This window comes from Bison bison, unplaced genomic scaffold (genome assembly GCF_000754665.1).
Source record: "Bison bison bison isolate TAMUID 2011002044 unplaced genomic scaffold, Bison_UMD1.0 scf7180017864486, whole genome shotgun sequence".
In the NCBI taxonomy this organism is placed as follows: Eukaryota; Metazoa; Chordata; class Mammalia; order Artiodactyla; family Bovidae; genus Bison; species Bison bison.
The window spans coordinates 4,943,393-4,959,128 of NW_011495046.1; the positions used below are offsets into that span (position 1 = coordinate 4,943,393).

Below are 15,736 nucleotides of genomic sequence, written 5' to 3' on the forward strand. Positions count from 1 at the left end.
ACTCGTTTCATACATGATATTATACATGCTTCAATGCCATTCTCCCAAATCTTCCCACCCTCTCCCTCTCCCACAGAGTCCATAAGTCTGTTCTATACATCAGTGTCTCTTTTGCTGTCTCGTACACAGGGTTATGGTTACCATCTTTCTAAATTCCATATATAATGTAATATTATTTCTTAATATAAATTTCCAGGGAAGGTTAACTGCAACAAAAGTTAGGTTATGTGTTTAAGGTTCTTAGTACAAATACATTTCTAAAGCCTAGCTAACCATTATCTGTTGCTATTAATAGTTATCTCTTGGAGTTCCCTGGTGGTCCAGTGGTTAAGAGTACACCTTGCCAATGTAGGGGACACAGATTCAATTCCTGGTCTGGGAAGATTACACATGTCATAGGGCAGCTAAGCCTGATGTGCCAGGATCCTCTGTCCATGGGATTTGCAAGGCAAGAATACTGCCATTTCCATCTCCAGGGGATCTTGCCTGGAGATTGAACCTGTATCTCCTGTATTGGCAGGCAGATTCTGTACCACTGAGCCACCAGTGAAGCCCATAAGGAGATTAGCAAAAGTTTAATTTTTTTAATTGTTTGATTCAGGTCCAAATATTATGAATTTATTTCATTAGTAGTTAATTCTCTAATTCTAATGTACTCACAGTGTCAAATATAGGTCACAAAACAAAAAAATTCATACCAAATCATAGCATGCTCAAATGTCTTTAATACCAGCTCCTGGGTTGGGAAGATCCCCTGCAGAAGGCAATGGCTACCCACTCCAGTATTCTTGCTTAGAGAATTCCATAGACAGAGGCTACAGTCCGTGGAGTCCCAAAGAGTCGGACACGACTGAATGACTAACACTAACTAACAGATACCTATATTCTAAGGAATACCACAGATTGATCTAACAGTAATTCCACATGGACTCTTGTGTTTCAAATATAAGACCACTAAAGGATCACAAATTACAAAAAAACCCTTCTTAAGAATATGATTAAGAAGGTTGAATGTTCAAACTACCACCAAATTGCACTCATCTCACACGCTAGCAAAGTAATGCTCAATATTCTCCAAGTGAGTCTTCAACAGTACATGAACTGAGAACATCCACATGTTCAAGCTGGATTTAGAAAAGACAGAGGAACCAGAGATCAAATTGCCAACTTCCACTGGGTCACAGAAAAAGCAAGAGAGTTGCAGAAAAACATCTACTTCTGCTTGATTGACTATGCTAAAGCCTTTGACTGTGTGGATCACAAGAAACTGAAAAATTCTTCAAGAGATGGGAATACCAGACCACCATACCTGCTTCCTGAGAAATCTGTATGCAAGTGAAGAAGCAACAGTTAGAACTGGACATGGAACAACAGACTGGTTCAAAATTGGGAAAGGAGTACATCAAGGCTGTATATTGTCACCCTCCTTATTTAACTTATATGCAGAGCACATCATGCAAAATGCTGTACTGGATGAAACACAAGCTGGAATCAGAATTGCCAGGAGAAGTATCAATAACCTCTGATATGCAGATGACACCACCCTTATGGCAAAAATCGAAGAGGAACTAAAGAGCCTCTTGATAAAGGTGCAAGAGGAGAGTGAAAAATCTGGCTTAAAACTCAACATTCAAAAAATGAAGATCATGGCATCCAGTCCCATCTCTTCATGGCAAATAGATGGGGAAACAATGGAAACAGTGATAGACTTTATTTTCTTGGGCTCCAAAATCACTGCAGATGGGGACTGCAGCCATGAAATTGAAAGACATTTGCACTTTGGAAGAAAAGCTATGACCAACCTAGACAGCATATTCAAAAGCAGAGACATTACATTGCCAACAAAGGTCCATCTAGTCAAAGCTATGGTTTTCCCAATAGTCTTGTGTGGATGTGAGAGTTGGACTATAGAGAAGGCTGAGCACTGAAGAATTGATTGCTTTTGAACTGTGATGTTGGAGAAGACTCTTGAGAGTCCCTTGGACTGCACGGAGATCAAACTTATCAGTCCTAAAGGAAATCAATCCTGAATATTCATTGGAAGGTCTGATGTTGAAGCTGAAGCTCCAATACTTTGGCCATCTGATGCAAAGATCCAAATCATTGGAAAAGACCCTGATGCTGGGCAAGATTGAAGGCAGGGGAAGGGGATGACAGAGGATAAGATGGTTGGATGGCATCACCAGTTCAATAGATGTGAGTTTGAACAAGCTCCAGGAGATGGTGAAGGACAGGGAAGTCTGGAGTGCTGCAGTCCATGGGGTCGAAAAGAGTCAGACATGGAGCAACTGAACAACAGTAACAACAAGGACATTATTAAGACGTCGCTTGTGAAGCTGTGCTGGAAAACTCACCTGAAATGGGACAAGGTCTCCGCCTTGCCTGGAAGCTCCCTTACATCTCTTCAAAGCAGGAGACCCGATGCTCCTGAAAGTGTGAAAAAGAGCAGTGTCCTGAGCAGCAGCTTGAAGAGAAATGGGAAGGATTCAGTGGTCCTCAAGATTGAGGAGTATCAAAGAAAAGGAGGTGTTGAGCCTAGCAGGGTCCTGCAGAGCTCCTAGGTATTGAGGCCTTTTTTTCCCCCATCATTTATTATAGGTTAGACTCTAGTTTCCATGACCCTCTCTCTGTTCCAAATGGCAGTACAGTTGCTAAACAAAGGAGGAACAGCAATGAAACCACCCGAGGCAAGATTAAAGGTCCAGAGAAGCTCGTCAAGATTAGGAGACTGGACCAACTAGATCCTGCACTCACATAGCCTTGTCTAATCAAGGCTAGGTTGTGTGCAGCTCCCTTACATCTCTTCAAAGCAGGAGACCCGAAGTGTAAAAAAAGAGCAATGTCCTGAACAACAGCTTGAAGAGAAATGCAAGGCAGTGAAACCACCTGAGGCAAGATTAAAGGTCCAGAGATGCTCATCAAGATTGGAAGACTGGACCACCTCAGACTCCGCACATACCCCACCCTTTGAAACATTGCAAAAGAAAGACTGTTACTGCCTATATAAAGTAAGTACACATATGGAGGAGGAGGGCATTGCATCCCAGTCCAGTACTGTTGCCTGGAGAATCTCATGGACAGAGGAGCCTGGAAGGCTACAGTCCCTAGGGTCACAGAGTGGGACATGACTGAAGAGACTTTGCACGATTATTGTAGCAGGTCACCTAGTTTACAAATTCTGATCGATCCACACTAACTTGTCCTCTAAGACTACCCTGAGATTAGCTGTAGCACCTAAAAATCTCTCCATGTCCTATGCTACCTTTCCCTTTGAAGCCTCTCTTATCGTGGAATTTTCCTTTGCTCCACAGGTCTTATAAACCCAGGTTTATATGATTGTCAGTTTCCTTGATGGTCTTTATAAGGTAGCTCTGAAAAAATTTTCATTAGACTGCTGCTGCTGCTGCTGCTGCTAAGTCATGTCAGTCGTGTCTGACTCTGTGCGACCCCATAGACGGCAGCCCACCAGGCTCCCCTGTCCCTGGGATTCTCCAGGCAAGAACACTGGAGTGGGTTGCCATTTCCTTCTCCAGTGCATGAAAGTGAAAAGTGAAAGGGAAGTCGCTCAGTCGTGTCTGACTCCTAGCGACCCCATGGACTGCAGCCTACCAGGCTCCCCCGTCCATGGGATTTTCCAGGCAAGAGTACTGTAGTGGGGTGCCATTGCCTTCTCCCATTAGACTGCTACTTACTATAATAGAAATACATTTGTAATATAAAGCAATTTTTATGTTTATTTTCTATTTATTTAGATTAACATTACTACAGGACACTCACCGCTCACATCTAAGAGAATATGAAAAATATATACAAGATATCAAGAGCTCAAAGAGTACCATCCAGAACCTAGAGAATTCATCAAATCAAACTCTAAGTTTTAAATTCTATAAAAGCATGAAAATTTATGTGGAAAATTTAATTGACTGTCTTAATGAAAAGGTATGTGTCTATAAATACTGAATCATTTCCTTTTTATACAGAAATTCCCTTACCATGCGATTTTTTTTTTTAGTTTAAATCCCATAACTAGGTACTTCATCTAGGATTCTTCCTACCTATTTTTGATGTGCTGCTACTGCTAAATCACTTCAGTCCTGTCCGACTCTGTGCGACCCCATAGACGGCAGCCCACCAAACTCCCCCGTCCCTGGGATTCTCCAAGCAAGAACACTGGAGTGGGTTGCCATTTCCTTCTCCAATGCATGAAAGTGAAAAGTGAAAGTGAAGTCGCTCAGTCATGTCTGACCCTTAACATGGACTGCAGCCTACCAGGCTCTTCCATCCATGGGATTTTCCAGGCAAGCGTACTGGAGTGGGGATAGTGGAATATTAAGTATTCCCTTAATGTTGGACAGTTAGGTGTTTTTGTAATCATTTTGGAACATGTAAATAGCAATATTTACATAAAAATAGAAGAAATATGGACAGAGGTTCATGACATTGTACAGGAGGCAGTGATCAAGACCATCCTCAAGAAAAAAAAATGCAAAAAGGCAAAATGGTTGTCTGAAGAGGGCTTACAAATAGCTGTGAAAAGAAGAGAAGCTAAAGGCAAAGGAGAAAAGGAAAGATATACCCGTCTGAATGCAGAGTTTCAAAGAATAGCAGGGAGAGATAAGAAAGCCTTCTTCAGTGATCAGTGCAAAGAAATAGAGGAAAACAATAGAATGAGAAAGACTAGAAATCTCTTCAAGAAAATTAGCTATATCAAAGGAACATTTCATGCAAAGATGGGCACAATAAAGGACAGAAACGATATGGACCTAACAGAAGCAGAAGACATTAAGAAGAGGTGGCAAGAATACACAAAAGAACTATCTAAAAAAGATCTTAATGACCCAGATAACCACGGTGGTGTGATCACTCACCTAGAGCCAGACATCCTGGAATGCGAAGTCAAGTGGGTCTTAGGAAGCGTCACTACAAACAAAGCTAGTGGAGGTAATGGAATTCCAGTTGAGCTATTTCAAATCCTAAAGGATGATGCTGTAAAAGTGCTGCACTGAATATGCCAGCAAATTTGGAAAACTCAGTATGGATACAGGACTGGAAAAGGTCAATTTTCATTCCAAGCCCAAAGAAAGGCAATGCCAAAGAATGTTCAAACTACCACACAATTACACTCATCTCACACGCTAGTAAAGAAATGCTCAATATTCTCCAAGCGAGGCTTCAATAGTACATGAACTGAGAATTTCCAGATGTTCAAGCTGGATTTAGAAAAGGCAGAGGAACCAGAGATCAAATTGCCAACATCCACTGGATCATAGAAAAAGCAAGAGAGTTCCAGAAAAACATCTACTTCTGCTTGATTGACTATACTAAAGCCTTTGACTGTGGATCACAACATACTGTGGAAAATTCTTCAAGAGATGGGAATACCAGACCACCTGACCTGCCTTCTGAGAAATCTGTGTGCAGGTCAGGAAGCAACAGTTAGAACTGGACGTGGAACAACAGACTAGTTACAAACTGGAAAAGGAGTACGTCAAGGTTGTGTATTGTCACCCTGTTTATTTAACTTATACGTAGAGTATATCATGCAAAATGCCAGGCTGGATGAAACACAAGCTGGAATCAAGATTGCCAGGAGAAATATCAATAACCTCAGATACGCAGATGACACTCCCCTTATGGCAGAAAGAGGAGCTAAAGAGCCTCTTGATGAAGGTGAAAGAGGAGAATGAAAAACCTGGCTTAAAACTCAACATTCAAAGTATGAAGATCATGGTATCCAGTCCTATCACTTCATGGCAAATAGATGGGGAAACAATGGAAACAGTGATAGACTTTATTTTCTTGGACTCGAAAATCACTGCAAATGGTGACTGCAGCCATGAATTTAGAAGACACTTGCTCCTTGGAAGAAAAGCTATGACAAATTAGACGACATATCAAAAAGCAGAGACATTACTTTGCTGACAAAGGTCCGTCTAGTCAAAGCTGTGGTTTTTCCAGTAATCATGTATGGATGTGAGAGTTGGACCATAAAGAAAACTAAATACAAAGAATTGATGCTTTTTAATTGTGTTGGAGAGGACTCTTGAGAGTCCCTTGTACTGCAAGGAGATCAAACCAGTCAGTCCTAAAGGAAATCAGTCCTGAAAATTCACTGGAAGGACTGATGATGAAGCTGAAGCTCCAGTGCTTTGGCCACCTGATGCGAACAGCTTACTCATTAGAAAAGACCCTGATGTTGGGTAAGATTGAAGGCAGGAGGAGACGGGGATGACAGAGGATGAGATGGTTGTATGGCATCACTGACTCAATGGACAAGAGTTTGAGCAAGCTCCGGGAGGTGGTGATGTACAGGGAAGCCTGGCAGGCTGCAGTCCATGGGGTCACAAAGAGTCGGACATGACTCAGCAACTGAACTGAACTGACTGAAATAGCAATATAAATTTTTAAAATTCTGTCTGTTTAAGAAAAGTTCTAGAAATTGAATTACTAAGTCAAAGTGTCTAAATACATTAAGGCTTATGAAACATTACTAAATTATCCTTCAGAAAAGTTTTATCAGTTTCTAGTGTATTTAGTTTTTATGTATTTATTTTGATCTCACAAGTCATTTGTTTTCTTAACACATATAGTTTTCTTGTAGTGAATTATTTGTGTCCTTTACCCTGCTATCTTCTTGTTCATACCGTGGGTTTGTTTTTGTGGGTTTTTTTCCTTTTTCCCAGTATATGATGAACAGCTTTCTATGGCTTAAAAATTTTAGTGCTTTATCCTATTTGATGTAGGTATACATTCCAATTTGTTTTGTCTTTTGATTTTGTTGAGATGGTTTTTTGATATTTGTTGTTGTTGGTTAGTCACTAAGTTGTGTCCAACTCCTTTTTGACCCCATGAAGCCTGCCAGGCTTCTCTGTCCATGGGATTTCCCAGGCAAGAATACTGGAGTGGGCTGCCGTTTCATTCTCCAGGGGGTCTTCTTGACTCAGGGATCAAACCCACATCTCCTGCTTGGCTGGCAGATTGTTACTGCTGTGCTACCCAGGAAGTCCTTTTTTGATATTAGGTGTGCTTTTTGTTTTTTTCTTTTAAATTTTAGTTGAAGTATAGTTGATTTACAATGTTGTGTTAGTTCCTGGTGTATAGCAAAGTGATTCAGTTATATATGTGTATGTTCTTTTCATATTCTTTTCCATTATGGTGTATTTCAGGATGTTGAATATAGTTCCCTGTGGTGTATAGTAGGATCTGGTTGCTTTTTTGTATATAGTAGTTTGTATCTGCTATTCTCAGACTCCTGGTTTATTCCTCCCCATAGATTCATTTTTATCATATTTTATATTCCACAGATAAGTAATATCATAATATATTTGTCTTTCTCTTTCTGACTTACTTCATTTAGTATTATTGTCTCTAGGTGTATCCCTGCTGCTGCAAATGGCATTATTATTTTATGGCTGGGTTGTATTCTAGTGTGTGTGTGTGTATATATACAGCACATCATCCTTATCCAGGCATCATTCAGGGACATTTAGGTTGCTTCCATGTCTTGGCTCTTGTAAATAATGTTGCTATGAACATTGGGATGCATGTATCTGAATTAGAGTTTTCTCCAGATATATGCCCAAGAGTGTGATTTCAGGATCATATGGAAACTCTAGTTTTTTAAGGAGCCACCATATTGTTTTTCATAGTAGCTGCACCAGCTTATACACCCAGCAACAGGGTAGGAGGGTTCCCTTTTCTCCACAGCCTCTCCAGTATTTGCTATATGTAGACTTTTTGTTGTTGACCTTTGTAACCAGTGTAACAATAGGGGAGAAACTAATCTGGTAATCTTTTAAAAGTAAATTAAAAGTAATGAAGAAAGTAGAGTGTATTTTTAAAGTGATTAGTCTACTTTAAGAAAAGGACAACTCAAGACCCCAATTTAAGGACTTAGTATGTGTAAAACAATGATTAACGTAAAAGTTTTAAAACATCTGATGTCATTGCTAATAGAGAAATGTGTATCAAAACTGCAATGAGGTATCATATCACACTGTTTTTGTTTTATATATACTAAGTCATCATTTCCTTCTTCTCTTCTATCTCAAAAAAGAATTTTTCTTTTCTAGCCACTTTTATCCATGTTTCTGACTCCAGCCAAGTTAGGTTTTATTATTTATGATATTTATAGCTGTTTTGGTACAATGTTTATTTCCTGGTTTTATTAGTATTATAAGTATTGGAAGCTATGTCTATTCCTCACAATGTTCATTTAATTGAGATGTGATAGTGTTAAAAATGTTTCTGTTATATGAAATTTGAGCATATAATGTGCTTATATATAATTATTTTTTATAATCATTTAATGACCACCCACAAAATGTTACTTATGTATGTATTTCAGATTATCAGCATCCAAGAAATAGAATCAGCCATGCACGCACTCCTTTTAAAACAAGCCATGATCTTTATGAAACGCAGGCAAGATGAATTAAAACATGAATCAGCGTATTTACAACAGTTATCATGTTAGTGTTTTTCATGTTCAATGTGATTTTTTCTTCATTAAGCTAAATTGTTAGCTAAAAGATAAAAATATTTCTATTACTATATAAAAAATGTTTATTGTGTATTTTCCCACTGACCTTTCACCTACCCTCTTCTAAAATTCCCAAACCATTTTAAAATCTGGGCTTCAAAATGTCTTAAATTAAGTCCAAATCTAAAAAAATTAAAATTATGACTTCTGATCACTTAGTGTTTGAAAGAAAATATTTATATGACCATTTAATGATTATTTTGAGATGACGACATAAACATATAGACTGTGTCAGAAGCCTAACTTTATAAATTTTCCAGATTGATTGTGGAAGTTAAAGAAATTCTGGTGGGTTTCAGTATAGAATCATCTATATAAGATCTCATTATATTAATAAAGAATTGGATGCAGCCCTTTAATTCTCCCACTGATTTTGTATTTGCAGAGATGTCTTCCTTTGATTAAGGTGCTGTCAGGGTATAGTGAAAGAAATGAGACCACAACATCAAGTAGATGATAAAAGTAAAATCAGAATGACTCAAATATATGACATTTAGTTGGTCATAAGTTGCAGTATATGCTAAAATAGGAGATAATATGAATGACGTATTGGTAATGTGTTTCTAGAATTTGACCATAGGGACAGGAAAAAAAAAATGGTGAAAACTGCTGAAAAAGAATACAAGGGAAAGAAACTTTATTTTTGTTACTGTTCTTGAGTGCTGAACTATATTCACCAGACAAGGTACATTTTATTAGATTAGCAAACTCAATACCTATTAATATTGTGGTAGAGAGTTAACATTGCAATTTCATTGCATGATGAAATATGCAATTTAAGCATAGTCTATGTATGGATGTTTATATATACAAATATGTATACATACCTAAAATATAACTTTTGTTTTCAAAATGTTTCACTGTATTTCTTTTTAGAATTTACAGTATAAAATCAATTTTATTCATTAACAGGCAAACCTGAGACATCAATAAATAAAAGCTTGGCTATGGATGAAAAAACTCAGTGGATTTTAGAAGAGGCTGAATCTCGAAGGTAACTAAAGACTTAAAGCATCACTGAGCAAGTATTTTTCATAGTTTAAATACAGTTAATCATATAGTATAAATACCTATAACCTGGCATATTAATTTGTGAGAATGGTGTAAAACCAAAATTTAGTTAAGCAGTCCTCTACCCCATGGTTTAAAGACACACTTATGTATTTGAATTAGTTAGAAGGAATGTATAAAGTGGTATTTATCAGGTTGGGACTGTCTCATAGGAAGCTAGTCCTAAATACATTGTTACTCCTTTCTCCAAATCATGGGAGTGTCTAACAAGAATAAGAGAGAGAATCAGTTCAGATTAATGAAGCTAAAATATCAAAAATATTAATATAAAATTGTGTGAAAGTATGATTGTTTATTTCTGGGCATTTTAAGTAATGATGACTTTTACTTTTTGTTTTAAAGCATTTATTTTCATATTTTATTTTTGGTTTATTGCAAAATACAGGGCACGAAGAAGACAAGCAAGGATTCTTTCTGGGAATTGTACTCATGAAGAAGGAACATCTAGTGATGATGAACTGTCTTCAGCAGACATGATTGACTTCCAAAAAAGCCAAGGTCAGTTATCAAGTTTCTGATGTGTCTTAATTGAAGTACTGAAATGATAGAAAATCTTTGCCATGATTGCCCTTATATTAAGCTATCCAAAATAGTTGGGAAAATTCAGAATAAATAATACTTTTTTTTCCTTATTAGACTTGTCGTTAACTCTGAAAGAATGGATAAAATGGAGAAGTAGGATGAGTATTCCTGCATCTTTATGGTTTTTTCCCCTCAACCTTTTTCATCTCCTGTTATAAATGAGCCATGAACATTTTTGGCTTCATTTCTCTGCTACATACTTTCTATTTTATCATTTCTTTCAGTTCTTTAAAATACTTATTTATTTGGCTGTGCCAGGTCTTAACTGTGGCTTGTGGGATCTAGTTCCCTGACCAGGGATTGAACCTAGGCCTGCTGCATTGGGAGCTTGGGGTCTTAGCCACTGCACCACCATGGAAGTCCCTATTTGTTGTTCAGTCGCTCAGTCATGTCCAGCTCTTTGCAGTCCCATGGACTGCAGCATGGCAGGCTTTCCTGTCCTTCACAATCTCCCGGAGTTTGAATTTGAATTGAATTTATAGTAAAGTCCATTTTTAGCATTGTAAGAAGGTAAAATATGTACAGCTGAAAGAATGTAGGCTTTACAGTCAAATAGATGAGTTCAAAGAGGGAATCTATTCTGTGTGACCTTAAGCGAATTACTTGACTTCACTGTATCTGATATTGTTGTTTGCTTTTTCTTTGTCTGTAAACAGATAGGCTAGAAACACTTACCTTTTAGGGAAGATAGTTATGATAATGACATGAGATAATGTGTTTATAACGTTTTGGCATATAACAAGGGCTTAATAGTAGATTTTATCAGTATCAGTTGTTACTAAGGTGTGTTTTTTTTAATTAAAACTAATTTATATGTTAATGTCAAGAATAACTTTCAACTCAGTTGATTACATAAGTTATACATAACTATGTTTATAGGAATCAAACTTAAAGATCACAAATGTAAAATGTGTAATATACAGAGACTCATTTTCTTCACAGGTGACATTTTACAGGATCATAAGAAGATTTTTGAAGATGTACACAGTGATTTTTGTAATATCCAGAATATTTTATTGAGATTTCGACAATGGCGAGAAAAGTTTCCTGATTCTTATTATGAAGCTTTCATTAGTTTATGCATTCCGAAGCTTTTAAATCCCCTAATACGATTTCAGTTGATTGACTGGAACCCTCTTAAGGTATATGAGCTTAACGTGAAAAAAATAATCCTGATCACATTTAGTTACTTGTTATCAAGTTAACTATAATATAAAATACCTCACCTTTAGAGATGGAATTAATAATCATACTTTGGAGTAGTCATTTACCATTTCTTGGTTCTCACTCTGTTTTAAGGCTAACACATCAGTAAAGGAAACACTTTAAAAAAATCTTCTGTGATAAGTTGAAGATCACTCAAAAAATAAAGGTAATATTAGACCATAAGACGGAGAAGGCAATGGCACCCCACTCCAGTACTATTGTCTGGAAAATCCCATGGACGGAGGAGCCTGGTAGGCGGCAGTCCATGGGGTCACACAGAGTCGGACACGACTGAGCGACTTCACTTTCACTTTTCACTTTCATGCATTGGAGAAGGCAATGGCAACCCACTCCAGTGTTCTTGCCTGGAGAATCCCAGGGACGGGGGAGCCTGGTGGACTGCCGTCTATGGGGTCACACAGAATCGGACACGACTGAAGTGACTTAGCAGCAGACCATAAGAATTTTACAATCTGAGTGAAATTCAAAATAGGTACCAAGAGTTCTGACGTTGGAGATGACATAATGGGAATACTTGGCTAGGAAAGCTACAATGAAGATGAGGAATTTAAATGAGGATTTAAAGGGTATATAGAATTTAAACAGGAAGAGAGCAAGGAAGGAAAAGGTGTTTTGTAAAGGTACATGGGGAGAAATAGTAGTTTTGTAGAGACTACATAGATTGTAAATCAAGAGATACGAACTTGTTTTGATAGGTAATGGGAGGAGTGACGTGATGAAGGTAATGATTTAGGAAGCTCTGAGCAATAGGCTAACTTGGAGCGTAGAGAGAAAGAGGTGAAGATAACTGAAAGGCAGTTGCTGTAGCCCAAGTCCAAGGAGATGAGTTCCTCACACAGGGTGATAGTGACATAGCAAAGAGGAAAGAAAGGGTTGATTACAAGTGATTTTATGAAGAATCAATAAACTGCTTCGAATAACCCTAACAAAACACATCAAAATAGTGACCCCAAGGTTTGGATTCTAAGTTATTAGGACGACAGTAGTTCCATTCATAGAAATGGTGTCTTTTCAAAGAGGGAAAAGGTTTTCAAGGAAGTTTTACATTATAGACAATGAAATGATGATGGGACATCCATGTGGTTAAGCAAACAGAAATGAGAAAATGAAATTCTAGGAAGAGAGGAGAGCTGAAAATAAAGACTTAACAAAGGGTGAATCCCTTTTGCTTGACTAAGGCGGATCTTCCTCTGCCCTAGTCATGCATGCCTTTAGACTTTCTGTTAGGTTCAGGGCCATACAGTGTTCTTAGTTTAGGAACCAGGCTTATCCCTAAGGTAGCTGGTTGGACGACAGCCTAGTTGTTAACCACTCAAGCTGAATTGAGTATTCTGTCACACATAGCAAAGATCTGTTCATTCAGTCATTCAACAAATAGTAATTGGCTATCTGCTGTTTGCTTAATAATAAGATAAGCCACATGCAAAGTATACATTTGTGCCAGTGAGACTTGGGAGAGCCAGAGTGAATTTTGTATAAGGTAAGTATATCTTTAAAAGCAAATTCCATGGATATTTTAACTGCTATTGTTATAAATGTATATTTTGTTCCTAACAGTACCTGCCATTTAGTAGGTCCTAAACACAGGGTGGGCATTTCTGGACATCAATAAACACGTGAAATATAGTATCCTGTCTCACTGCCTAGACATCATGTGTTAGTCATGCCATGCTGTCTAGCCTTGGTGGTCTAGTACTGTATGTGCGTGAGTGCCGTCGCTTCAGTCGTGTCCAACTCTCTGTGACCCTATAAACTGTAGCCCTCTGTATATGTTGGGTTAAAATATGGAATTATTCTCCTTTGATCCTTAGAAAAGCTCTAGTAATTACTGAAAAAGTTAACTATATAAAGATAAAAATTAAGAATTTATTTATAATTTGGATAATTTTATTTATAAGTTTGATTCCATAGGTTTAAAACAGATGCCATGGTTTACATCTATAGAAGAATTTATAGATTGCAGTATGGAAGATTCAAAGAAGGAAGATAGTTCTGATAAGAAAATCTTGTCTACTGTCATCAACAAAACAGTTATTCCTCGACTTATAGGTACTGTTTTGTAATCTTGATAAAATTAAATTGTTCTTTAGCTAAGTATAAGATCAGTCATTTCTGTTACAGTCACAAATTTTTTTCGTTTTTGAACACAACTGTAATATACACTAGAAATCAACAGATTTATAATTTAAGCTGATTAAAAACAGCTTGTTTGTGCAAGTGACTGGCTATCAAACTCCTGATACTCTTGGACTTTTAGTATTTGTGACATTCACATTACTTTAATAGTTACTTTTATAAGTCATTTATTAGTGGCACACTTCCATCTCTACTATGTGTATGTCTTTCCCTTAATTTCTCCCCTTACATTTCTTCTTCTTTTTTTTTTTAATTTTTATTGGAGTATGGTTGATTTACAATGTTGTGTTAGTTTCAAGTGTACAGCAAAGTAAATCAGTTATACATATATCCACATTTTTTTTTTTTTAGATCCCTGTCCCACGTAGGCCATTACAGAGTTTTGAGTAGATTTTCCTGTGCTGTATTGCAGGTTCTTACTAGTTATCTGTTTTATATATAGTAGTGTGTCCAGTCAATCCGAATCTCTCAATTAATTCTTCCCCACATTTATCCCCTGGTAACCGTAAGTTTGTTTTGTACAGCCATGACTCTACTTCTGTTACGTAAATAAGTTTGTTTGTAGCCTTATTTTTAGATTCCACATAGAAACCATGTCACGTGATATTTGTCTTTCTTTGTCTGACTTACTTTACTCAGTATGACAGTCTAGGTTCATCCATGTTGCTGCAAATGGCATTTTTTGTCTTTTTTATGGCTGGGTGATAATATTCCATGGTATATAATGGAATATTACCACATCTTCTTTATCCATGCCTCTGTTGATGGACATTTAGCTTGTTTCCATGTCCTGGCTATTGTAAATAATGCTTCAGTGAACATTAGGGTGAGTGTATCTTTTCCAGTTATGGTTTTCTCTGGGTTATATGCCCAGGAGTGAGATTGCTGGGTTATATGGTGGTTTTATTCCTAGTTTTTTAAGGAATCTCCATACTGTCTTCCATAGTGGCTGTACCAATTCACATTTCCACCAACAGTGTAGGAGAGTTCCCTTATCTCCACACCCTCTCCAGCATTTATTGTTTGTAAATTTTTTGATGGTGGCCATTCTGACCTGTGTGAGGTGAGGCTTCATTGTAGTTTTGATTTGCATTTCTGATGTTGGTCATCTTTTCATGTGCTATTTGGCCATCTATATGTCTTCTTTGGAGAAATGTCTGTTTAGATCCTCTGCCTTCTGAGTTACTTATTGTTTGATATTGAGCTGCATGAGCTGTTTGTATATTTTGGAGATTGATCCTCTTGTTAGTTGCTATGTTTGCAAATATTTTCTCTCATTCTGAGGGTTATCTTCTTGTTTTGCTTATGGTCCTTTGGTGTGCAAAATCTTTTAAGTTAAATTAAATCCCATTTGTTAATTTTTGTTTTTATTTTCATTGCTCTAGGAGTTGTATCAAAAAAGATCTTGCTGCAATTTATATCAAAGAGTGTCATGTCTATGTTTTCTTCTAAGTTTTTTTAGTGTCCGGCCTTACATTTCGGTCTTTAATCCCTTTTGAGTTTATTTTTGTATATGGTGAGTTTCTTCTTTCTTTAAAAAAACATTACTACAATTCTTCTTTCTTTAAAAAAACATTACTACATTTCCCTTACTCCTCCTACTAGTACTCAGAGCTGTTGGGCACTGATGTTTGTGCCTCAGTCTGAATTTGTTTTATCTGAAATTATACTTGGTAAGGATCTGTTCCACCATGTCACTGAGAATGGATTCTGACTGCAAAGTCTGCAAACTCTTAAAAACTAAAGCAACCTGCTTTATATTGCTTCTCAGCCAACTTGACTAAACTTTAAAGATTTTCCTCAGAATAATTTACAGTGCAATCATGGGGTATCTTGGAAAGATAGTGCTTTTAACCATTTACTTTTAGCTATTAAGCATTATTAATGATAGCATAGAATATATATGCCTCATTTAAGTATTCATCTGAAAATTCCAAATACTTCACTTTCAGTTCAGTTCAGTTCAGTCACTCAGTTGTGTCCGACTCTTTGCAACCCCATGAATCGCAGCATGCCAGGCCTCCCTGTCCATCACCAACTCCTGGAATTCACTCAGACTCACATCCATAGAGTCAGTGATGCCATCCAGCCATCTCATCCTCTGTCATCCCCTTCTCCTCCTGCCCCCAATCCCTCCCAGCATCAGAGTCTTTTCCAATAAGTCAACTCTTCCCATGA

At 37.4% G+C, this 15,736-nt stretch overlaps 1 protein-coding gene across 7 annotated transcripts in view; it reads left to right on the forward strand.

Annotated features, from left to right (window-relative positions):
- GCFC2 (GC-rich sequence DNA-binding factor 2) overlaps positions 1–15,736 on the forward strand; it is an 83,732-nt gene that overhangs the window by 42,162 nt on the left and 25,834 nt on the right. For 2 of the 7 annotated variants that reach the window (XM_010862967.1, XM_010862968.1), the window contains exons 6-11: positions 3,753–3,939; positions 8,348–8,471; positions 9,455–9,536; positions 9,999–10,111; positions 11,138–11,337; positions 13,321–13,471. In XM_010862967.1, the coding sequence (XP_010861269.1) occupies positions 3,753–3,939; positions 8,348–8,471; positions 9,455–9,536; positions 9,999–10,111; positions 11,138–11,337; positions 13,321–13,471 (857 nt within the window). Of the gene's footprint in view, positions 1–3,752; positions 3,940–8,347; positions 8,472–9,454; positions 9,537–9,998; positions 10,112–11,137; positions 11,338–13,320; positions 13,472–15,736 lie in introns of those variants that run through there. The other 5 variants (XM_010862971.1, XM_010862969.1, XM_010862970.1 and 2 more) reach the window with 5 other exon arrangements.